The sequence below is a fragment of the Dermacentor andersoni genome, chromosome 1, assembly GCF_023375885.2.
Source record: "Dermacentor andersoni chromosome 1, qqDerAnde1_hic_scaffold, whole genome shotgun sequence".
Lineage (NCBI taxonomy): Eukaryota > Metazoa > Arthropoda > Arachnida > Ixodida > Ixodidae > Dermacentor > Dermacentor andersoni.
This window is the reverse complement of record NC_092814.1, coordinates 43,155,416-43,179,313: the sequence shown is the minus strand read 5'-3', so window position 1 is coordinate 43,179,313 and position 23,898 is coordinate 43,155,416. Positions and strand designations below refer to the sequence as shown.

Sequence of the window (23,898 nt, the reverse complement as noted above, 5' to 3'; positions counted from 1 at the left end):
TGGTGGCAGCAATCACAGCTACCACACAACCATTGAATGGACATTTAACTAGGGTCTTATATGGCAAAGCAGTAAATATGAGGCTGTTGAAACTGATTAATCAGTAAAAACGGTCACTTGTTGCATACCACTGCTTTCTCCAGCCATAGCCTATGTGCAGTCACTCAGACTACAGACTACTGGGACAGCCACTGCCCCACCACTTTTGATGCCACTGTCATGGATGCAGCAACCACAATCCCAATGGAGGAGAAATTTAAAATGCTGCATGCAGATATACTGCAGCACTGTTAAGAATGCCAAAAAGTATAAATTATTCCACAGACTCACTGCACTGCTTCTCATAGTTTGTGTGACTGCATTAAAACATTGTATTTCACATACCTTTGTTACTTCTTGAAATGGTCATCCAATGATTTTTAGCTTTAGCACACATAAAGGAAACAGCCTTTGCACAGGAGCTGGATTGTATTGTAGTCTTTCTGTTCAACACACTTTAGGGATCTTTACGCTAAGACACAACTTCTATTAAAAGGAACAAATGACACACTACTTAGCACACAAAAAACCTCTACACGGCAAAGGTTCAAAGTACAATGTACTGCAGCACACGCTGTGTTCATTATTAAAAAATAACCATCTAGTGGATACAGAAAGCTGGTAGAATGACTTTTTAGACATTTTGCTGTTACCAGGTTAGAACAAACTTTTGAATGACGACGACTCGGGAGACAGAATGCAAGCACTTTGTAAAGCAAAATAAGGAATAAAAATGATTACCATTTCACATAAACGTAATAATTACAACAGCAGTAATGATAGTAACAACAGAAACATTAAGCAACCTATAATACACAAAGAGTGTAGTGAGGACACACATTCACATCTACTTGCTCTGTCGTTTTCCTGTGGTGCCCAACCAACAGTGCATTTCATTGCCCTTATGCAATTGTCCTGGCAGATAAATGTACAAGCAAGTGAATCCAAATAATTCCCACATGCCAGCACGATAAAAAGAAAAGGGCTTCTAGGTGCCAGTACATGAGGCATGTCGAACAGGTCAAACTGACAAAAAACATAGTCTGTACAGCACTCCTGAAAGGCTAGAGGTCATTCTCTCCAGCCATGGCAATCATGCCCTAATGGAGGGGCTACAAAAAGGTTTAATTATAGACAACAGGCACGTCGCTTTTCCACAAAGAAATAAAGGCACACCCCTTGAGGGTGTGGTCCATTTTGATGTGCAGTGAAATCTCAGTGTGCTCCACCCACATAAAGCAAGTGCAATTAGTGCATTGATTTGGGCAAGCCACACATGCTACTCCTGCCAAATCTGGGCTTGGGTCATAAAACATTGGGAGCAAAACAACATCATACACATAGATAGGCAGAAAGCATTATAGAGAGCATAAAAAAAAAAAAAAGTCTTCCCAGTGAATATAAACAGGAGTTGACCGCATGCTGCTAACATTGTGCAACAAAGAAATTAGTTAAAAACGCACTCAAACTGAAGAAATGAGTTTGTTAAATACAAGGGCTGTATTTTATATGTGTAATATTGCAACATAGGTGGTGATAGTGCAACATCAGTGCTTGTGCCTCGTCCTTGCTCTTTTGTGGTTGCATGTTAGCGCTGTTACATTTGTCAAATCAATAGGTGGAAGCAAAAAGAGAGCGAGTTTATCCACTTATAGTAAAAAATTAGATCTGGGGCTCTATTTTGTAACAACTCATATCATTTGCCAGCTTTTGTGCACTTTATCACTCACTCGCACAACACTGCATTGCTGTTTATTGTAGGGAATTGCCACTCCGTGTGCTGGGCAACAAAGAATGGAAATTGAAACGGACCATTACAAGATGCAGTCCCTGTTAGGCAGAAGAATATGTGTACTACAAAGAAATTGCATATCTTGTACAGTTGCAATCTATAGGTTCATTAACCACACTCATTCTTGTTTCAGCATTCAGCCTGCACACTGCATGTGAACTGTATGAATGGCTGGCAAACTTCCAGAAGCAATACAGGCTGCACATATCTAAGTATTGCTTATTATTGTTATAGCTATTAAGAGGTAGGTTTAATGACTAGCGCAATGTATTATTGGTGCAAAACGACAGGAAGTAGACAAAAGACAATGAACTAATGTTGCAGAACCAGATTACCAGTTTACTCCTCTTCATCATTACCTAAATTGTGTGGTGACATGCTCTAGACTAACACATCATTCACAACTTCCAGAAAAAAGCATGTGCCTGCTAGATCTTGCTAGCTAGCTGACATCCACTGCATCGTTACAGTGTATCTAGTACACTGTAGCATCGTTTACTGAACAAGCATCAAGATGTATGTCTGCCTATTTTCACCAACTTATCTTAACTACACCAATAACTTCATGACAGGTTTCGAAACGGATTTCCCAGAGTCCACTAAAAGGAAAAAGAAGAAAAAATAATAAAAGGGTAAAATTTTGACTCAAGGCACCTTGTTTCTGTTTAACAGCTTGGGGTGGCGCAGAGTGATCGATGCATGTAGCAGCATAGAGGTACTTCAGGAGCAAGGTCTGGCCAGACTGAACGAGGGCGGTCAGGAGAGCAGCTGTGCCGGCAGCGTCGCGAGCTGCCGCCGCACTCCAGAATTCTGCACTGGCGATATCTCTCCAAGTGTAGCTTCGCACAGACTCTTCGCGACTCTTTCTAATTTCTCCACAAACGAACGCAGCGAGCCTATCCGCAGAAGTTTCGGACTGACGCGCTGCAAGCGTGTACAGCACCGTTGACACGGGCAGCGGAGCCACGCCGGCCGATAGGCCGTAGGCGCTGAGCAGCTGGTTGAAGAAGTGACACGAAGAAAACACTCCACCAATCCAGTCGGCGTGCAAGTCAGCTGCGTCCATCCGGCAGAGTAACAGGATATCGTTGCGCAAACTTAGCCATGCCCACCGCAGCGCTTGCTCGGCCAGTGAGTCGAGACGAACTTGGGTCCAACGTAACACAACATCCAGAGAAGTGTGCCATTGCGCATCAAAGCTGTTAAACGTATGACCAAGAAATTTGAGAAGGCAAGGCCAAGCAAAGGTTACCGCTTGCAAGTTATCAAGAAACACCGACTTTCGAAGAAATGACAAGTGCAGGACATCTTTGGGTAGGATGGGATGCCCAGACAATAGCAGCTGCCCAATCAAAGTGTCTTCAGCCAGCGCTAGGTTTTTGATGCGATCGCGCAACTTTGTCACTACGGCAACTTGGTGGCAGCACTCCTTCTTAATTACCAACAAACAACGTTCCTTCATAAACGATTTCATTTGATCGTGGAGGGCTTTCACACGCTCCTTCTCGCGCGCGGAGCACAACTCCTGACGAGCGTCTGTCCCAGATGACGAGCTACATACCGAAGAATCAGACTGAAGCAAAATACTCAGCGTTTCCATGACCTCAGCAGTATGGAGGAGAATCTTCTGTTCTCCAAGCAACGCTGGTGCGCTGCTGCATGCTTGATCTTCAGGTGGCGGAGGCTTGGCCACGGGTGCCATCGGTGGTACTTTCGGCTTCGGTCCAGCCGGTTGTTTTTGAACAGCGTGAGATGCCTTCTCGGAACTGGAGCCAGAAACAATGTGCTTGGAAGACCTAGATGACGTGAGTAGAAGGTGTTGCTGAATCTCTACCATTTTTTTCCACTCTCGACGTTCCGAGGCAAAACGACGCCGCTGGACAGGTGGAAGTTCGGCCTCTCCCATCGTGCTATGAAATATGCGTTGAACAATAGGCTGGAGATAATACGAGCTCTCTAAAACATTTTGTTTTTAGTACCGATGAAGCGTCTGACTTCCGACACCCTATCAACGACATGCCGGCACAGTTCGGCTGGTTCCACAGAAATGACATATCCGCAACAAATACCCGATGGCGTGCACCCACATTTCATGCGCGGTCGGCTGTCGCGAAGCAACCGCAGCAGCATATAAACATCGTGGGCTCGTGGTGTCAGGAATGACGGAAGTGACGACATGCGGCGATAAGCGCGCCCTCGGCAACTTTCAAGTGTCTCGTGTCGGTGCTTCGCGAAGCCGACTATCGTAATGCTCATTAGACAGGCGCGCAGCCAGGCGCAGCCAGCGGCTGCACGACTCGCTTGCCGCCACCATAAACTGTTGGCTACGTGCACGAGTTATCCTAACGACAATGTATTTCTTCGCAAAAACGTAGCGATATCAAACAGTTTCACGCACCGTAGTCTTTTAGTGTATATTTAGACACGTAAACCTTGGGGTGGCCTTTTAACCAGCGCTTGATCTTATGGAGTTCGAGGACTATGAATGTCTACCGACGACCAATGTGGTTACCCACATGCTTGCGGGTGCCGCGGCTGGAATCATGGAACATTGTGTTATGTATCCTTTGGATTCTGTCAAGGTGAGTTGAAAACTTACGCACATATCCCGAAAAGCAGGGATTCGTGCTTCACAGTGTGCGATGTGGGATGCGCTTTCCACGTTTCGCGCTAGTGCTTCCGAGTGCTGCGGGCACACTGGTCTAGAGTAACCTTCCGATCGGACCACATATTTGCCTACTTAGCGCATGATCAGTTTTTACGCAGCATGAGCTATCTTTGTTCAAGGGTGTCGGTAGATGTTACCAGGTTCACCAGAGCAGTCGTCTCACGTTGGTGAGGTGCTGAAAAATGCGACCTTGATGTCCTGCCCACAGGTACAGGGCATCGTTCGCGTTTGTCTATTTCTGTTGATTCTCGTAATCGAAGTTTATTGTTTTCTTTGCAAACACGGACACAAAATTGACAATGCAGCCGTGAAGTACATATAAGTGGACTCCACTTGAGTCCGCCGAGAGCACCGAGTTATACAGGTGAGCCCTTCTCGGAAGTCAGCTGTTCACTACTTTGTGTTCACAACACCTATTCCTGACCTGTGACATTTCTGCATATGGCTTATAGTTGAGTTATTGCGCTTAAAACGTTTGAAAACTGCATTTCTATAATGCGTTCGAAGGAGTGATCAAAGTTTCGCCATTTATTTACGTTTCGATGACTACCTTTTTGCAGACTAGAATGCAAAGCCTGCGGCCCAGTCCCGGTGGCAGGTACACCTCAATCCCTGATGCTTTCTACAAGATGGTGCGGCACGAAGGCGCACTCCGGCCCGTCCGGGGCATGAGTGCAGTGGTTGTCGGTGCCGGCCCAGCCCATGCCCTGTACTTCTCCTGTTACGAAAAGCTGAAGCGAACCATCAGTGGCACGGAACATGGAACGAACAGTCCGATTTCTCAAGGTGCGTGGACATTATCGTGAGCCTGCACAATAGCAAACATAATATAGTGATAGTCGATAGTCGAGACATGGCCAAAAACAAGCAAATCGAAAGCATCGTCGGCGATGCCTTTTAGCACATGCGACACTTTATCTGCTTCAGACATAGTACCGTCAGCTTTGCGGCATACAGCCAAGACGTCGAGGATGTATGAAACGTACGGCTCTGTAGATGTCTGAACACGAGACGCAAGAGCCTTTCTTGCGGCAGCCTTGTGCCCAATGGGGTCGCTGAACAGTTCCCTGAGCTTTTCTTTGAAACAGTCCCAACTGGTTATCTCGTCGTCATGCGTTTGGTGCCACACGCGTGGGGTGCCGCCGAGATAAAAGATGACATTGGCGAGCATGATCGTTGGGTCCCGCCTGTTATTAGCACTGGCGTGTTCATAGAGCTTGATCCATATTGTCAACGTCCTCTCCCTCCAGGCCAGAGAATACACCAGGGTCGCGATGTTGGGCAACCGTGATGTTTGGAGCAGTCGGACAAGCCGAAGCCGTTGCAGAGGCGGTCTCGTCACCGGGAGGCATAGTGACAAGCTCGATGTACCGACCACTCCAGAGTTTCGTGATGAGGACGGGAATCGCTGACCTCCACCAGAATGTTACGTGTGGAAAGACACAGATGAAAGAGGCTATATACAGGTTATTTACACAGGAGCCAGACCGACACTCGCTCACGCCAAGGGCACAGACCCACTTCGTCATCGTTCTCGCGGCGACTCGTTCCTTGAGCATCGCTCGATGATATCGTAATAATATCTTAACTGTGGCGACTTGTCAGGTTGTAGGGCTTGGTTGTAGAACTTATCCTTCTGTGTCATTTGACGCATTGTGTAGCAATGCAGGTGCTTGTCGTTGGTGAAAATTAACAACTGTGGTTGTCAATTCTTAAGAACACTGCATAGTCATTGCCCATATAGTTTTCCCACGTGTTTTATTTTTAATGCGCAAGAGCAAAGCAGTCTTGCATGTCGTTTTTAGAATTTCACCATGACTGTGCACATTTTAAGACCAATCATACATTTAATTTCTGGAGGATTCTTATATTTTTTTCCCCTAGCATATGCAGCCAGATTGGCAAATCTTATTTTGGCTTACGATGAAAAGTGTGAAAGTGTGACACAATTTAAAATGCACTGGAAGCTCAGGTAGGGGGTGTGTGAATATTCAATATTTCGGATACGAATTGAATAGTCTTTGCTATTTTCTTTGTATTACAATATTTCAAATATTCACATGCACCTAATAATAGCACGCATTGGAGTTTCAGAGGAGGACGACTGACACAATCGGGGACTGTTAATACCATATGATTCAGCTGAATGCCAGCCGTTGATGCTACATAGAGGCACTAGTTCCTCAGGGAATGCATGGAGCAGATAACTCCTGTAGAATAACTGCTAGTAATTCACTGACAATGCGACGCCTTTAGGCAGCCTGTGTATTTGTTTTATTCCTCCGTTTTATTCATAAAGTAATGTTTTATTTGGCAAATCTCATTCCCAGGTGCTTCTTAAAATGACGTGCAGTGCCGTAGCATTGCTCCACCAAAGAACACAGCACTCTATGTGCACATGGTGACAGGCTGTTCTCTTCTTTCATTGCTGTCATTGCCATGGTGCACTAGATAACTGAAAGAAGTACATAACTTAAATGGTCCTCAGTTGACCAGATGTCAAGTTATGAATGGCATTACGTGCATGTATCATACTGGTGTCACAGGTACTTTCTGATCGCAATTGGGGCCTGTCCAGATTGAGCTTGATCCGGATCCAGTGCTGCTACACAATCATTTGCAATTGTGATCTTGCGGTATCCGAATCCTGGCAATTGTGATCCTTGAATCACAATCGCAGGCTGGTGTCTGCGCCCTCTAGCGCAGTATTCTGAAAACACTAAAAACAAAAAGTGAAGTCATCTTAATAAAATACATTTAAAAACCGCATTATCAGCTATAGTAAGTTGTAACATTGAAATATTGTCCAAATTTAACCATATTTTGCAAATCTGAATTTGTAACCAAAGCATTATGCACTTCTGAGAGTTGCCAACTAACAGCAGACATTAATAACTCGATCTGGATCAAATCTTGTTGCAGCGACCATTGTTGATCGCAATCAGAAGTGTACATGTGACACTGGTATTAAATGATGTAAATAACCCTTTTTTACCACATGGACTCCACATAAACTTTATATTTCAGTTTATTTAAAAATTGGAACGTTTTTGGTATTCAATTTCATATTCGAATGTATTTATCTCGAATATTTGGATTTGATTCAGTTGGAAATTCAACTATTTAAACACCCCTAGTGGCAGAATATGGATTGTAATTAATGTCTTTAGTGCGCAAAGATTGTAGGTGTAGTGAATGAATTAAGTACTTCGATGAACTTATTTACGTACTGACTAACTGACCCTGGTGGCTGCCCCTGTTGTATCTTTTCATGAATATTTTTTAAGCAGACAGCTTCTGATTAGCTATAAATTACAGAGCATAATTGTCTATAGACATTTGTTAAATTTTAAGCAAGGAACTTTTGAGACATTGCTCAATAGTTGCCTCACAGTGCACACTCAAAGCCACCCTTGCCTGTCATGTGCATTGCACACTGTTGCAAAGTCACTCTAGTAGAGTTTAACACTGCGAAACAACTCCTCTTTACATTATATGCGAGATGGAGAGAAACTGATAGGAGAACAACCTCCTGATGCCAACCACTCTATAGGGCCCCCTTTTGAGATGAGAACCTCTATAAATAGGTGCTGGACTGACCTCTTTAAAATGTCTTCTTTCCCCAAAACAATTTTCGACTGGAACAGAGTGCCTGAGGAGCTAGTGTTCATAACATCAAACATTTCATTTTCTTCCTTTCTGTGACATTTTTATGTAAAAGGAGTTTGTGTTTTTCCTATCGCAATGTTATTTTTCTTGCCACCAGCACACGATGGTATTTTGTGTACCTTTTCATTCCCCCCCCCCCCCCCCCCCCCACACACACACACACTGTAATGCTAGACAATGGCGCTGTAGGTATTATAATAAATAAAAAAAATATGGTTGAGCATCGGGCCAGGGGATATCTCTACCCATAAGAAAAATCAGTGGTCATACTGGGATTTGAACCATCCAGCATATACCAAATGGATGCTCAACCATTTCAACCATACATACAATATGGAGAGAAAATGGAAGGAGGATGACCTCCGGGCACCAACATTGAAGATGTATGGTGCCATGTTGCCTCAGGCTTTGAATCCGCTTCTGCTCTTCTTACCCTCTCTGGCTATTCCTTGGGCAAAATTTCATGTGCATGGTATGACTAATTCCTTTAAGAAGGGGTGTTGTGGCAGTGATGAGCTCAATATTTTTTATATTACTTTATTTCTTTAAAAATGACTGTTTTCATATGTTCATGAGGCATGTCTGCTGCACAGATGTGTTCCAGCCATGCATTTTTGTGCACAGCTGTTAAAGCAGTTGTGTAAACTAACCTTGCTGACTACTGTACTGCTACAATACTGGATGTTCCATGTAACTTGAGCCAAGAATTTAAAATGAGAAGACGGTAAACCATAGCTGGCTGCAACCAACAACATATTGTTTACCAACATGTCACGCTTTTCAGAGTATTTTTTCATGTTTGGCTTAATTAGTTAATTAACTTAGATGAATTATGAAAGCAATTTTAATATTCAGTTTAGGGTCAAGTGCATTTCGTTACATTGTAGAGGGGGTTCAGAAACAACCGATCCAGTCTTTTGTCACAAAGTATCTCCCATGTGGTGCCTTTTTCCAGAATTTAAAGAAAGCCCGCAAAATATGCACACACACACACACACACACAAAAAATAACGTGCTTGCGCTCATGCACTATCATATTGCACTGCTTTCCACCATGTTTCAAGCGAATGACTGGTAACAAACAAATGGTAATATTGAACTTGCATATTGTTTTTACTTTGTACTCAAGAGGCTGTAACTAACTTAGCTCATAAACATGTTGCAGCGGGAAAAACCTGCTTTTTCTCTCAAAAAACTTGCTTGTTCCTTCCTCCATTTTTTGTTGAATCCTCACGATCCTTGGAGTGTGTGTGGGTAAGAAATTGCAGCACAATAGTTCATTGGCTGCATGAGCTGGAGCTGGTGCCACTGCGAACCAGTGCACTAACAGCAAGTCATGAACACCAATCAGAGCAGCAAACAGCTGAAAAAAACAAAAAATGTGGCCAACCCCAAGCAGAGCAGTGCAGAAGGTAGCGGACAGCTGAAAAAAAAAAAAATGCAGAGCGGCATAATCACCATGGCAATTTCCGCACTTAAAACTGGCTATAGTCAAATTAGCTGCAAAGTACAGACAATGTATGACTTTGCCTTTCTGCCAGTGACTTCTCACTAGATGTAGCATCACTGTCACCAGTAGAGAGCAACAGCTTTTAGCATGCTAGGAATTACAAACAGAGAGGGAGAGGGGAAGCTATGGAAATGACAAAATGTAACTTCTGGCTTGTTGTAACTTTGCTGATTGAAAATATTTTGGAAAAATTCTTGTGAGGGCATACCTGTGAGGGGATGCCCTTCCATAACAAAGGTATTTTGTTATAAAAGCATATGTGAATATCAGAAAATATTTACAGACATTCCATAGATGCCATAATCTTCACAAAAAAGTGGGAAAATACTGGTTAAGAAGGGTGTCAGGTAAGAGGATGCAATCTCTCAGTTATTCACTGCATGTCCATGATAAGTATTCATGATGCCCATTGTGAAGCACTAGGTGTAAGGATCAATAGTAAATATCTCGGTGACCCGAGTTTGCAGATGAAGTTGACCTATTAAGCAATGCAGTAGACAACTTACGACAAATGTTTCAGGACCTGAGGTGGCAAAGTGCAAGGATAAGCTTGAAGATTACTTGAAGAAAACTAAAGTTGAGTAGTCTTGTTAGAGTACAACACTTCATGTTTGGTAGACAGCCTCATGAAGCTGTGAAAGAGTGTTTATCTAGGTGAAGTAGTCAAAAGAGACCTGTATTGTCAAAAAGGAAATCTACAAGAGAATAAATATGTCGTTTAAGCATAATTGGGTACATACTTCCAAATCCTCCAACTTGTAGATGTTCTAGTTGAAATTAAGAGGAAGCTTTAGCTTGGGAGCTCCTATCTAAATACATGGGAAAGAAGAAATAATTTTCTCTGCAAACACAGCATCAAATCTGGTGAGCCTTCTCGCATTTAAAAGAAAAATTTTAAACTAGTGACTGTTGGAAGTGGATTTTTGATGTAGACCGTCAACTTCTTCATAAAAATGGAAAATCGTAAATTTTAAGAAAATGAAACTATAAAGTTTTACAACTCTATAACTCAACAATGAAAAGTGTATTGCAATTATTTAATTTGCAACTAATAGTACATCTAAAGCAGACAAATTTGATGTATTATACATGGCTCTCAAATGCACCACTAATATGAGAGTTGGACCTTTGTGAAACCTTTGTGCACCTTGTAGCAAAGTCATCTAAGATACGAATTAATTAAATTTGTATGCTTTGGATGTATTGATAGATGCAATTTACAGAACTGTGATGTCTGTCCTTCGTGCACTTAAGGATTTCTAAACTTTGTACTTTAATTTTTCAAACTTATCAGTTTTCGTCTATTCTTGTAAAAAAATTCAGGACATAAATTGGAACTCTGCTTTTAACACTCACTAGAGTATAACTTTTTCTCAGAAATGCAACAAAATTCATTAAAATTAATGCAGGGGTTATATCAAAAAGGCATTTCCATGTTTTACATGTATTTGATTAGTCGGAGCTTCCATTTAACAGGAAGAGCTGTAGTTCGGCAAGCTATAAAATGCATTGGACGGAGGTCAAATTCTGGACTGCGGACTTTATGTGCTGTGGTGGTTCAGTGGCTACGGTGTTGCGCTGCTGAGCATTGTGGGTTTAATTGCAAGCGGCAACATTCTAATGAGAGGTGAATGTGAAAATGCTTGTGTTCTCACATTTAGGTGCATGTTAAAGAACTCCGGGTGGTCAAAATTAATCTAGAGCCCTTCCCAACACAATGTGTCTCTTAGGCTACAAGTTTCAGAATGTTAAATGCCATAATTTGATTTCATTTTCAGTCATATACTTTTTAGTAGATGCTGATTGGCTGTAACACCCATTGCTCCAATGAAGCATTAGGAAGGATGCTACATCATGCAGAAGTTAAAGCATCTCCTAAACTAATTAATTCAGAATACGGCTTCAGTCAATAGTCTTTTTGAATAACAGAGTGTGTGGCCAAGGGAGAAAAAATTCTTCAACCTTTAATTCCCAAACCTGTGCTGTAGTTTCCCTATCAAATAATACCAATATTTGCCACAGGCAAGCCTTATTTGTCTTCACGACTCAGTATTAAAATTAAATTATGTGGTTTTACGTGCCAAAACCACTATCTGATTATGAGGCACGCTGTAGCGGGGGACTCTAGCAATTTGGACCACCTAGGGTTCTTTAACGTGCACCTAAATCTAAGTACACGGGTGTTTTCGCATTTTGCCCCCATCGAAATGCAGCCACTGTGACCGGGATTCGATCCCGCGACCTCGTGCTTAGCAGCACAACATCATGGCTACTACGCAACTGTGGCCTTCAGGACACAGTTCCTTTTTTGATTTATTTGTTTATTTCACATACTGTCAATCCCTCGTGGAATTATAACAGAAAGGGCAAGTACATATGGTAGTATTTGCGAACAAAGAATATAAATACATTATATAATCACGAGTGTGTTATTGCAAAGGTTTTGGCTTTGCTAAACAAAAGAATTAAATACTTCATCACAAATGCAATATTTGGGTACAATATACTATAACGAAGAATAATCTGAGAAAAGAAGAAACCAAACAAGAAAGAAAAAAAAAGCACCTGAAAACACGTGATATAAAACACCTAATGAACATGACAAACAGGATGCAGTCATGCGTATAATGCATCATACAAAAAGAACTCGTAGATTAAAGTGTTAGGCTATGAAGATCGGTAACAAACCTGAGTATGTAAATCAGAGCTGTAAGGCGAGGAGATGTTTTTCCACTGAATTAGGAAATGTATCTAATGAGGAGCTGTTACTAATGGATTCACTCAGTTTATTCCAATCTCTTATCGCTAAAGGAAAGAATGAATTCTTAAAGCAATTGGTATGAAAAAATAACTCATAGAGTGTTTGTGTGTGTTTATGTCGCGTCGGCCGTGTTTCGTTTCTGGAGATGTATCTAGAGGCATCAATATTAAGCTTGTTGTGTAGGTGCTGGTACATAAGTTTAGAACGGGCTAGTACAGCTCGGTTTTGTACTGTTAGGATTCCGGCTTTGTTAAGTAGTTCGGTGGGCGCGTCTGTTAACTTATGTTTATTGTATATGTACCGTAGAGCTTTCCTTTGTGCACCTTCTAGTTTTTTAATTAGTTGTTTAGTGTATAGGAACCAGATAACATTTGTGTACTCAAGGACTGACCTGACGAAAGTTTTGTAAGCCAGAAGTTTTGTATCGGGTGGTGCTAGTTGGAGGTGTCTTCCAAGAAAGAAAAGGCATTTCATTGCAGTCACTGTAACATTATTTATATCGGAGTTCCATCTGAAGTCATGTGTTAACGTTAATCCGAGGTACTTGTGTTCATGAACTCGTAGTAGTGGCACGTCGTCAACAGTATACATAAAGCTCTAGTTACTTTTTTTTTCTGGTGATTGAAAGAACAGCAGATTTCTTAGTATTGATGGTCATCTGCCAGTGAGCACACCAGTTAGACACAGCTTTCAAGTCATTTAATGTTATGTGGTCATCATGTGAGTTAATATTTCGATAAAGAATGCAGTCGTCTGCAAATAGTCTAATGTTTCCTGTGATTTTTGCAGGTAGGTCATTCATAAAAATTAGAAATAAAAGGGGAGCCAGAATGCCTCCTTGGGGGACTCCCGATGTTACCCGGGCTGTCTGGGAAATCTGTCCGTTCACTTCCACAAATTGGGTATGCTTAGTAAGGTAGTCGCAAAATGCAGTCACTTATGGGGCCTGTACCTAATGTAATGTCAAGTTTCCTCATGAGCTTTTTGTGTGATACCCGATCAAATGCCTTCGAGAAATCGAGTAGGATGAGGTCTGTTTGATTGTGTTGGTCGATATTAAATGATATGTCGTGGGTTAATTCCAGTAGTTGAGTGATTGTAGAAAGGCCTCTGCGAAAGCCATGTTGATTTTGTGATATGATATTCTCCTTTTCTAAGAAAACGGTTATATGTTTTAGGATGATGTGTTCCAGAAGTTTGCACACGGTGCTCATAAGCGAAATCGGCCGAAAGTTGGACGGGTCGTACTTGCAGCCTGATTTATGTATTGGGACAACTTTTGCAGATTTACAATCCTGTGGAAGAACAGATGATGATAATGATTTGTTTAATAATATACAAACGTACTTAATCGTCCATTCTGCGCATCGCTTCACTTTCAAGAAATTAACCACACTTGTCAACTTTTTCTGGTAACACATGCGAGTTTCTGTACTAGTGCATTTCATTTGGCAATTCACATTCTTCTTATCACATGCTCAGGCACTTATATATAAAATGTGCTTGTTTATGAGTGAAAGCCAATTTTTCGAGCACAAGTTTCAGGTTGCTATAGTTTGGCTGCCAATAAAATGTAAAACATACATGTATGTATGCTTAGAATTAATATATGTGCAAAAAAATTGGGCTAAATAGAAAGAATTTTGAGAAATGTTGTACATTCTTCTGTAAAAAATATGGTCAAGGGCTAGAAAGGTACTAGTGCCACCTCTATTTCTGAACTAAGCATGTGTTGAAGTCTCTGACACAGCAGTGTAAAAATACTAATGAAGCCTGTTTCACAGTGCATAGAGAGGCTTCTTTGTGCCACAAGTGTTCACTGTGCTGTACACAGTGAGAGGACATTTGGAAGATATGTGAACCATCTTTATTTGCTCAGGTACTTTTTATAGGAGATGGTGACATTGTCTTACTCTGAGATTGTGAACAAATTGATGTTGCTGATGGTCATTACATCATGAGCTGATTATTCTTGCATGATTTTATGGGGATGTTGTGAGTATAGAAAGACTATATTTACAATATATATACAGCATGAGTCAGAGTAGTTAAGATGGCTGACCACCAACAACACGCAGCAGCCAGCGTCTCCGATCTTCTTCCTCTCTCTTGGTTCATCCTTCCGTAACAATATCATGCAGAAGAATGAGGCATTGTGAACATAATCAAATTTTTAAGGTGTTAAAAGATTGCTGTTGGGATAGTATATTATTATTGCTAACTATTATTACCTAGCTTTAAACCTAATTTAGGCATCCCACTCCCCAACTTCCTCGCCAAGTCCTGGACCTTTAACCTAGAGGAGAGTGCTCAAAGTTTAAACTTTGCATAGATTCATGTGGTGCACTTCAACGCACTGCTGGAATTGAAGCGAAGTTTGTTTAAATTATTGAGGAAGCACTTGGGGGGGGGGGGGGGGGGGGGGACAGTAGATGGCATGCACAAGGCCTCGTCACCTGTAGCTGTTAGTCCTCTGTGTCACCAAGACGAAGGCCATCAAAGATGCTTGTCAAGGGTGGAATGTCAGTGAGAGGCGTATGCACAGCGAAGTACGACAGATACATAAATATATTTAAGGCTTTTATACCCATTTTGTCCCAGTGGTGCACACCACTTCTAGATAATTGGCCAAAAATGGGCAGATACCCGGTAGTCTAAGTTGTCTATTCATGCACATACCCAAAGGCACATGCCAAGCAGCCCAAGTTGTTGCCTACTATACTTGTGAACAACTTTCCCTGTCAATGAAGGGATAGCTTGAGAGGCGGAGCTTCTACACTGTGTTACTGCGCGAAGTAGTCCGGCAGCATTTGACAGTGCCTTTGGTTGGAGCAGATACTGAATCAGTGTAGCTTAACGTAGGACAGTTTCATATTTGCCCAAACGTGAAAGAAAAAACCAAAGAGATATGTTAAATTTAACACTCCTTCATTAATTCTGTCTTATTTTGCTGTTGTAAGTAAGTTAACAAGATAGTAATGTTTTCTCTTCCCCAGCTTAAGCTAACATGAATGAGAATGTGGGACTTATATTTAAGAGCGCTTTATCTCTGTAGCCTTCCTGTTATTGCCACATAAGTTGTCTACAAGTATAGGCGAGGAAATGATGATGAATGCCAAACCCTGGGGAAGAGGCAAAGAAAGCTTTACTTTAAAAGTAATGCATCCAAGTAAATAAAAGCAGAGCTAACATGAAGCCTTGAGGCACTCCAATGTTTTGTATGGATTTTCCCCCCAAATTTTCCAGTGCTGCCATCAACACAATTCCAATTATAATTTTTCACAAGCAACAAAATTAAGACACCTGAATCCATAATAGTTTGGGACTGCACATTGTAATGAACAGTGAATACCTTAAATGCTGAAAAACAAACTACATGTGAACTGTGGTGCTGAGGAAGAGGTGGAAATGGAATAAGTTTCACAATCATTGTCTTCAGTGGTTTGAATAGGATGCATTGTTTGCTAACAACAAACTGTTTTTCTTGACAAGTTGCACATAAGTAATTGTTTTACACATGTGGGCGGGATGAATGTTGCACTATGATACGCTGATGCATGTACATTGTTACAACAGTGTGTCATAGCAGTCAATAACAGGAGGGATTGTGAATTGGGCTTTGTGAACATGGCTGCATATTCTATTTATAAAACTGAAGTGCAGGCACATATTACTTGTTCTAGTTGCTGGCATCATTGTTAGGCTCACTCACTTCCCAGCAGCACAAACAGGCACATTCCTTTTTCTGTTTTGCTCTAAATTCTATTGCCAATTTAGGCCTTATGTTTTATTTCAGGTCTTGCAGGGTGCTTGGCCACAGTGATGCACGACAGCATAATGAACCCAGCCGAAGGTGAGTTTGCAAAGCAAGTGCCTTTTCGCGCTTTCTCTCTATTCAACTGGCAATGCCTTGAATGACATTTTTTTTCCTGCAGTGGTGAAGCAGCGAATGCAGATGTACAACAGCCAGTTCAGGCGATGCACAGATTGCTTTTTGCACATATGGCAGCACGAGGGAGCACGTGCCTTCTACCGGAGCTACACAACACAGCTGTCCATGAACATTCCCTTCCAGTGTGTCCACTTTGTCACCTATGAGTTCATGCAGGTGGTGACTAACAAACGACGCACCTACAACCCAATGGCACACATGGTGTCTGGTGGTGTGGCTGGTGCATTTGCTGCAGCTGTCACCACACCGCTGGATGTGTGCAAGACATTGCTAAACACACAAGAGACCTCTCTACTAAAAACTACCCATCAGTCTCAGATCAGCGGCCTAATTAATGCAGCAACCACCATCTACAGCTGTTGTGGCATCAAGGGTTACTTTCGGGTAGGTCATTCTAAAGTTAATCTAGTTATTTGGCTTCTTGTTTGAGAAATTTTCACACAAACATGTAAAGAATGTGCAAATATTATTGGCCCTTTTCTAGCTCAATAAATTGGGACATGTTTCACTCGACTAGGTATGACCATTTTATTGGAAAAAGAAATTGTTTACTGTGAGACTGCTATTTAGTCAAGACTTCATTAAGGCATTAAGAATTGTAAAGAAAAGGGCAGGTGTGACAAAGCATGCAGAAGTTTAACAACTTTATTTGTTCCACCTAAAAAATTTAAATGTTTTCAAAAGCTTTGCCAAAGCACTGATGGAAAAAGTGCAATGAAGGTTCACTTGAATAAACTGAGTAGTAAAATACAGTAAAGTGAGCTAATTAGTAGAATGTAATGTGTCTTTAGACATGTTGTCTCACCAGGACATCTTGAACTGCAGAATGGCACCTGGCTGCACATTTCTTGCAGTTCATGTGGCTGTGGTATTTTAATGGGTATGCCATCTATAGTTTCCTGTACATTATGCTGAGGTAGTCATATATGCATAGTGGCAGTCCGAAGGAAGTTACCAGGGCTACATGAACAGAATAGCTCTTTCATTGGAGTCCCACCTCATGACGCATACCTCGAGCAAGCTGCAATTCACTAGGGAGTTGTGTACTTTAGTTCCTTTAATGGGGCCTATGAAGAGATGGCAGCACCAACTATGCACATGGTGCTACAATCTTATTAGTATTAGTTCTGCGTTTGTCTGGCTGAACTCTACACCACCAGATGGCTGCACCATGCAGGTCATTCACGTTAGTGCCTCCACTCATTCGGTAAAACGCTCTATTAATTAAATAAGCGTAGCTGTCGCAGCAGTAAATCAGGCACTCCAAGAGTATTTGCATGCAAAGTCTCCGCTACTGCTTTCAATTAAAACTTGTACAACCAAGTCAGCCAAAGTGCACATTTTGCTTTACTTGATTTGGGGAGATTGATGCTCACTAGAGGTCATTTTCAATTATACCTCCTCCCGAAGTTTTATTTTCAAGACTTGTAAATGTGCTGAAAATTGAGAAGTCTTGTCAAAAATAGATCCAATTCTACCTTCAGCCTTTCTATAACATGCCACTGGTAAAATCGAGGCCTTTGGTCATTTGTGCATTTCATATTACAATTCACATTTGTGTTCAGTGGTTGCAAAATGGATATTTGTTTTAAATTATATGCTTTCTATCAATTAGCCAGTTGATTATAAATAGGAAAAATTAGAGTTGCAAATTTTTATTTGAAATGGAACTGTATGGGGAAACCTTTTGCCTCTACCCAATGAGCTTGGGCATTACTTGAACTTGATTTCGCCATGGACAGAAACCTTTTATTTTTGAAAGGGAGCTACAGCTGTGGATGCATTCCCTTCTGAAATTGCTAAAAGCAACTTGTGGGTAATGTATGACATCAGTGAAGATTATGTCTCATTAATGAATTATTACTGTATAAGTGCTGCTACTCATGTGAAGTTCATATGCATGAAGTGACCCTTTAGCATTTTAGTGTGTGCTTGGACTGCAATTGTAAACGTCTTGTGCTCTGCTCATTTGCAGGGAATGCACGCCCGAGTGTTGTTCCAGATGCCTGGTACAGCAATCTCTTGGTCTGTCTACGAGTTCTTCAAAGCCAACTTGAACAGGCATAATCCAAGAGAAAGTGAATTTGGCTCTGCAACCAGTATAGACACTGCCGTTGCTAGTGTGTCCATAGGTCGTTCTGGCACCATCTAGGAAACAAGTGACCCGTGGACATGGAGCTGCATGCAGTCAGTTGGCTGCTAGAATTACAATTCGTGACCACAGCTGTGCCTCGCCCGGAAGAGCTAGTCACATGGCAGCAAGCCTTGGGCAAAAGTGTTCGAGCCTGCCACAGGAGTGGTGCTTATCTCATTCCAGCCGAGATAAGCAAGGAAGCAACCTTTGAAGATGAAGAACAAGCTCAACGCCTTCGTCTTTCAAAACAAGGATCAGACTGCTTGGGTGCAGCAGTTAAGCTGCAGTGTGGTGCTTGGCTTTTGCCAAGACACTTGGTCACGATATGGACTCCAGAGACTGTGGTGCTGCTTAACATTTCATCCCTATTAGGTTGTTTGAAATATCAAAAGGGGGCAAGAGAGAAGTGATTCCAGTAGCTAAGCCTCCCTGTTGTGGAGCAGCTTTAAGCGAGACATGTTATGTACAGATGTTGAGATTGTGAAAACAGTAATAAAGTAAATTCAGTAGTTGAGTTTTTAAAGGAACCATACTGTTCGCCGTGCTGCAAATTTAGTGGAGTATAATTGCCCTGCATATTGCCGATGAACGCATACACATGCTTCTGTTACTACCATTGTTCAGGCCAAGTTAAGGCTTGCCAGTGATATTTGTAATCATACCTATGGCGAAAACAGACATGAGAAGCTGATATAAATGGTGCCACGTGTACATATCAACAATAAATGCTTCCAGTAGTGTGTTATATTGGTGCTGCCTGTACAGGTAGTATGTTTTGTAACAAAGCTCATAACATGCCCTTGTGCTACTTTGACATAGCTTTGGGCTGTTGCAAGTTGAATCAAAGGATGTTTGCATTCTTACACAAGTTTTATGACCTTAGTTAATGGCTAGTCATATTTTTCTAATGGCTGATAGGCATTGTGGGATCAAAATATGGAGAAAGTTCTACAACCTCTTTCTGTAATCAAAAGATTCCGTGTAAACCAAAGGCCTCTTTTCTGAAGATAGATGACGACTATGATCAGTTTGACCAGAGGCAGTTATTGCTCCCATGCCTCGTTTTCACAGCAACATTAGCACATTCCACCTTTGAAATGAGTATGGAAGAGCAGACAATTTCTCTGGTAAGAATATTTGCACTAGAAATGGTCCATAAATTGTTAGTCAAATGTTCTCACAAAGAACCCTCATGAAAATATATGAAACATCACATATATAATTTGTGTTTATGAATTTGAGGGTTTAAAACAGAAAAGAGTTTAAGAACATCGCCCATATGACTTCTGGAAACGAGACAGATGTACTGTGACAATATCAAAGGAAGTCGGATTTTCTGGTGGTGCTTTCTGGAAGCGCAGATTCCCATTTTCTTGAATGACTTGGTCGCATGCCCTCTGAAGAAATGCAACACATGAAATGTTTTAAGGAAATCCATGAATGAGTTCCCTTGTGCAAGGCTAACAAAGGGGGAAAATTTTTTGTGCACAAAGACCATAAAATAGTCTTGCAAGCTTTTTTTTAATCGTAGTGACAAGAACCTCCGTCTGCCAAGTTTACTGCACATGTACACAAACACAAGTCCTTTATAGGTCCGTTAGCATGCTTTCAATATTGTATAAAATATTCACCAAGATTTCATTTCCTATAGAATTAGGGCAACACTTGCCTTCAATCAACCATGAGAACAGGCTGGCTTCAGGATATTCTACAATGGATCATATCCATGCATCAATCAGGTGATCGAGAAACGTGCAGAGTACAATCAACCTCTCTATATGGCTTTCATAGATTATGAAAAAGCATTTGATTGAGTAGCGATACCAACAGTTGCAGAGGCATTGCATAATCAAGGTGTATAGGAGGCATACATGAATATCTTCGGAAATATCTACAAAAATTGCACAGTTACCTTGCTTCTCCCAAGCAGAAACAATAAAGAAGGGCCAGGCAATCTCTCAAATGCTATTCACTGCATGCTTAGAAGAAATATTCAAGCCATTAGAATAGGAAGGCTTAGGAGCGAGGATCAACAGTGAATATCTTTGCAACCTTCGGTTTGCTGATGACATTGTCCTGTTCAGCAACACGGGACGAATTACCACAAATGATTGCGGACATTAACAGAGAAAGTGTAAGAGTGGGGTTGAAGATTAATATGCAGAAGACAATGTTCAATAACCTGGCAAGGGAACAAGAATTCAGGACTGCCATTCAGCCTCTAGAGTCTATGCAGGAGTACATTTATTTAGGTCAATAAACTTAGTCAAAACCACCTGGGGTACTTGTGCACCTGAATCTACATCACAAGTATGTATTTTGCACCAATTGGAATGCAGAGACTGCAGCAGGGAAACAAATTCAAAACCTTGTGCTCAGCAGCAGGATATCATAGCCACTGCAGTGGGTTGTAAACAAATCCAAACTAGTTGTGTCTACATGGGAATATGTCCCCGTCATGGCTAGACAGTAATGGTGCAGGGTAGCCAGAGTTTACTGTGCTGACGAAAATGATATGCAATGTCATGGAGACTTTCGTAAAGCAATACATTTTATAAGCATTCCCAACACAGATGTCACTGAAACACCCAATTGTATACATCAGTGTCTTTACAGCACGGGTCTTTGCCTCAGTTATAATACCCACTGTATAAAAACTGAAAACTCTATATTGCCATATAAATGAAGCTCCTGTTTGCTCCAACAGTGAAATGCACCAAAGCATTTTCACGACCAGGACTTTTCAAGCAAACATTGCAATTGTCCCATTTCAATCCAATATCGCAGAAATTTCCACAGTAGTGGTCTACATCGATAAAATGCACACAGCTGTCCAACCGACTCGTGGCTTGCTTAAGTTTTCAAAGCCAAGGTGCGCTATGTGAATAATACGAAACGAACTATGTTGCAAGCTTAAGTATACATCTTTTGTGCCAACATTTACAAGATTTAGTGCACCTTAAGAGATATAATTATGTGCGGAAATCTTCCATGTTTTTCTATGCTTCAAAAAAAAAAGTGAAAATATAAAAGCCGATTCAGTCGGCTCAATTCCAGCACAAAATTAGGAATTCCCACTATCCTCAAGAGAACTGCCTATAGCTAGCTAGAGGACTGGACCCATTCAAGTCGAACACTGCGGAAACTCTCTTGTGCTGACTGCATACATGAACATTGGATACTGTCCCTTTCACCGTTGTAACATCTGATATATTTATCAGTTCTGTATGATCTACAGAAATATTTTTTCTCGAGTACACATGCTTGTTAGCATTTTTCCAGAACTAACACATTCTTATCCTTGAGCAACAATGACACTCACCTGTGCCCACGTGGTCTTCATGGGCATTATTTGAGCCTTGCTCACATGAAGTCCATTTGATTCGCCTGCACCACTGTGAGCCAGTTCACGAGGGTTCACAGAGTTCAGAAATTGTGCAGCTCAATTTCTGTGGTGCAGGCACAGCGCGACACTAGAAACAAGTGCCAAAGTGCAAACACAGCGCAGGTGCAGGGCCGATGGTAAAAAAAAAATGTGCGGCCTGCCATGTCAGGCGGGCTTACAATGGGAGCAAATGCCTCGGCCATAGTTGCATTCTCGGTCGCTAACAGTCGGGGACAGGGCGCGTCTGTTTCCACAGGCGACAGCGTTCATAGCGCGTTCCTCACGCATTTTCTATGCCAACCCCAGGCAACAGTCCCAGACTGGTGGCGCCATGGCGGACGATGACGTTTCCCATGATGCATGTGGCAGGCCACACTTTTTTTTAATCCAGCTGCCGTGGGAGGTGTTACGTTTTGTTCAACTAATGTGCACCGAGTGCGTAAATTTTGAGGTCCTGAACCGCTGGTATGATCAGCTTCCAAGGTGTAAATATAAACCCCACACTTGCGTAGACACAGAAGACGCGCATAAAGGGTTTCAACAGGTCGTGTACCGTGTCTATTGCTTTGCATCTGTACCACAGCCTGTATGTCTGCACTGACTACTAGTAGAGAGGGTGCAGCAAAATCATGAAGCCCTGCACTCTTTCAAACAAACATGTTTGTCTGATGTGCCTTTCTGTATCCCCATCGTTCTGCCTGTGCTAGTATAAAAATGGCAGACCCGAGATGGCGCCATTGCTGCACTGCTGAAACTAATGACAGGGTGCAGCACCACCTGAACTGGTTCCGGTCGTGCAGGTAAATTGAACCGACCTAGAATGCCTACCAAAGCCAAGTCTCTTGCATACATGGTGACCAAACTTGGCAAGCACAGACAAGCACATGGCTTAAGCTCAGTCTCATGCCCGATGCAGGCACCAGTAGTGGCACAGTACATACACTGCACATATGGCACCCGTACTGCAGGTATGAGGCAGATAATGCCCCGCACCTGCAGGTATGCCAACTAGGTGTTTGACCTTAAAGGCTACAGACAGCAATGTCCCTTTTGTGCTAGAAGCAACAATGAACGCACACAAATGGGCACAGAACTACATGGGCTCTGCCAGTGAGAAATATTTATTAACACGCCATTAACGGCTAACCATCCTTGTGCCATGGACTATAGGACAGCATACCTCTAAACACAACATGCTGTAGAACATCACCTTGTAAACTTGTCGTGCCTTTATTAGTGAACATACCGCTTTTCCTTTTTTTTTCTCTGTTTTCCGGGGCATGCTTAATCTGAAGTAGGATTGGTTTGACGAACGCAGACAGCTATATCATGGGCAAATACGCAATGCGACGTGTCGTTTAGATGCAAGATGCACATTCTCACCAGCAAGCGTTGCATGAATGCAGCAAACCAGCATAAGCAGGGCTTCCACAGCACTTGTGCCAGTGTGCTGTACAATTCAGTGCACTGCTGCTCAACAACTGTACACCTGCACCAAGTCTGCTCTGCCATCAGAAAGCGTTCAGAAAATTGCTAACCTGTCCTGCACTTTTCAAAATGAATAGCAGATTCAAGAGGGCAGCAGGCTATGCTGCTGAAACAAATGGCAGGGTGCACCACCTTATGAACTACTCCATATGGTGCAGACAAATCGAACAGACGTACTGCTTCTGGAGAGTTATTTTCTACTGTGCCAGGTGACATGTAGCCCAATGAGCAGAAAGCTTTGCTGAAGCAGCTCAAGAGCAGAGCTACTTAGTAATTCCTAGAGAATAAATATTACCTCTGCACACAACGTACAGTTCTTGAAGGGTAGGAACACATAGGACCAGCAGTTTTCAGCATGCAAAAATGAATGCACATATTTGGCAAGTCGGACAGCATCTGGTGTCGCAGCGGACAGACGCAGCTCTTCCTGGGCTTCTAGTAATGCCACCACCATTGGCATTTAACAAAGCTCGAGCCACACACTTGCCTGCTCCTGCTCA

At 42.1% G+C, this 23,898-nt stretch overlaps 2 protein-coding genes across 7 annotated transcripts in view; one reads left to right on the top strand and one right to left on the bottom strand.

The window, feature by feature from the left end:
• The window catches only part of LOC126546157 (uncharacterized), a 36,633-nt gene extending 32,623 nt beyond the window's left edge, over positions 1–4,010 (bottom strand). For all 4 annotated transcript variants that reach the window (XM_055061376.2, XM_055061378.2, XM_055061377.2 and 1 more), the window contains exon 1: positions 2,486–4,010. In XM_055061376.2, coding sequence (XP_054917351.1) covers positions 2,486–3,737 — 1,252 coding nt within the window. In that variant the 5' untranslated portion in view covers positions 3,738–4,010. The remainder of the gene's footprint in view (positions 1–2,485) is intronic.
• LOC126546164 (mitoferrin-2) lies at positions 3,546–23,241 on the top strand. 3 transcript variants are annotated; one of them, XM_055061387.2, is made up of 6 exons: positions 4,324–4,413; positions 4,805–4,863; positions 5,060–5,285; positions 16,236–16,292; positions 16,375–16,775; positions 18,367–23,241. In XM_055061387.2, exons 3-6 carry the CDS (start codon positions 5,066–5,068, stop codon positions 18,541–18,543), a joined length of 855 nt encoding a protein of 284 aa, XP_054917362.1. In that variant the 5' UTR covers positions 4,324–4,413; positions 4,805–4,863; positions 5,060–5,065; the 3' UTR covers positions 18,544–23,241. The 3 variants fall into 3 exon arrangements, with proteins under 3 accessions (XP_054917361.1, XP_050050247.1, XP_054917362.1); XM_055061386.2 differs by lacking the exons at positions 4,324–4,413; positions 4,805–4,863 and adding an exon at positions 3,546–3,636; XM_050194290.3 differs by lacking the exon at positions 4,805–4,863 and having other exon boundaries at positions 4,121–4,413.
• Positions 23,242–23,898: the final 657 nt, after the last annotated feature.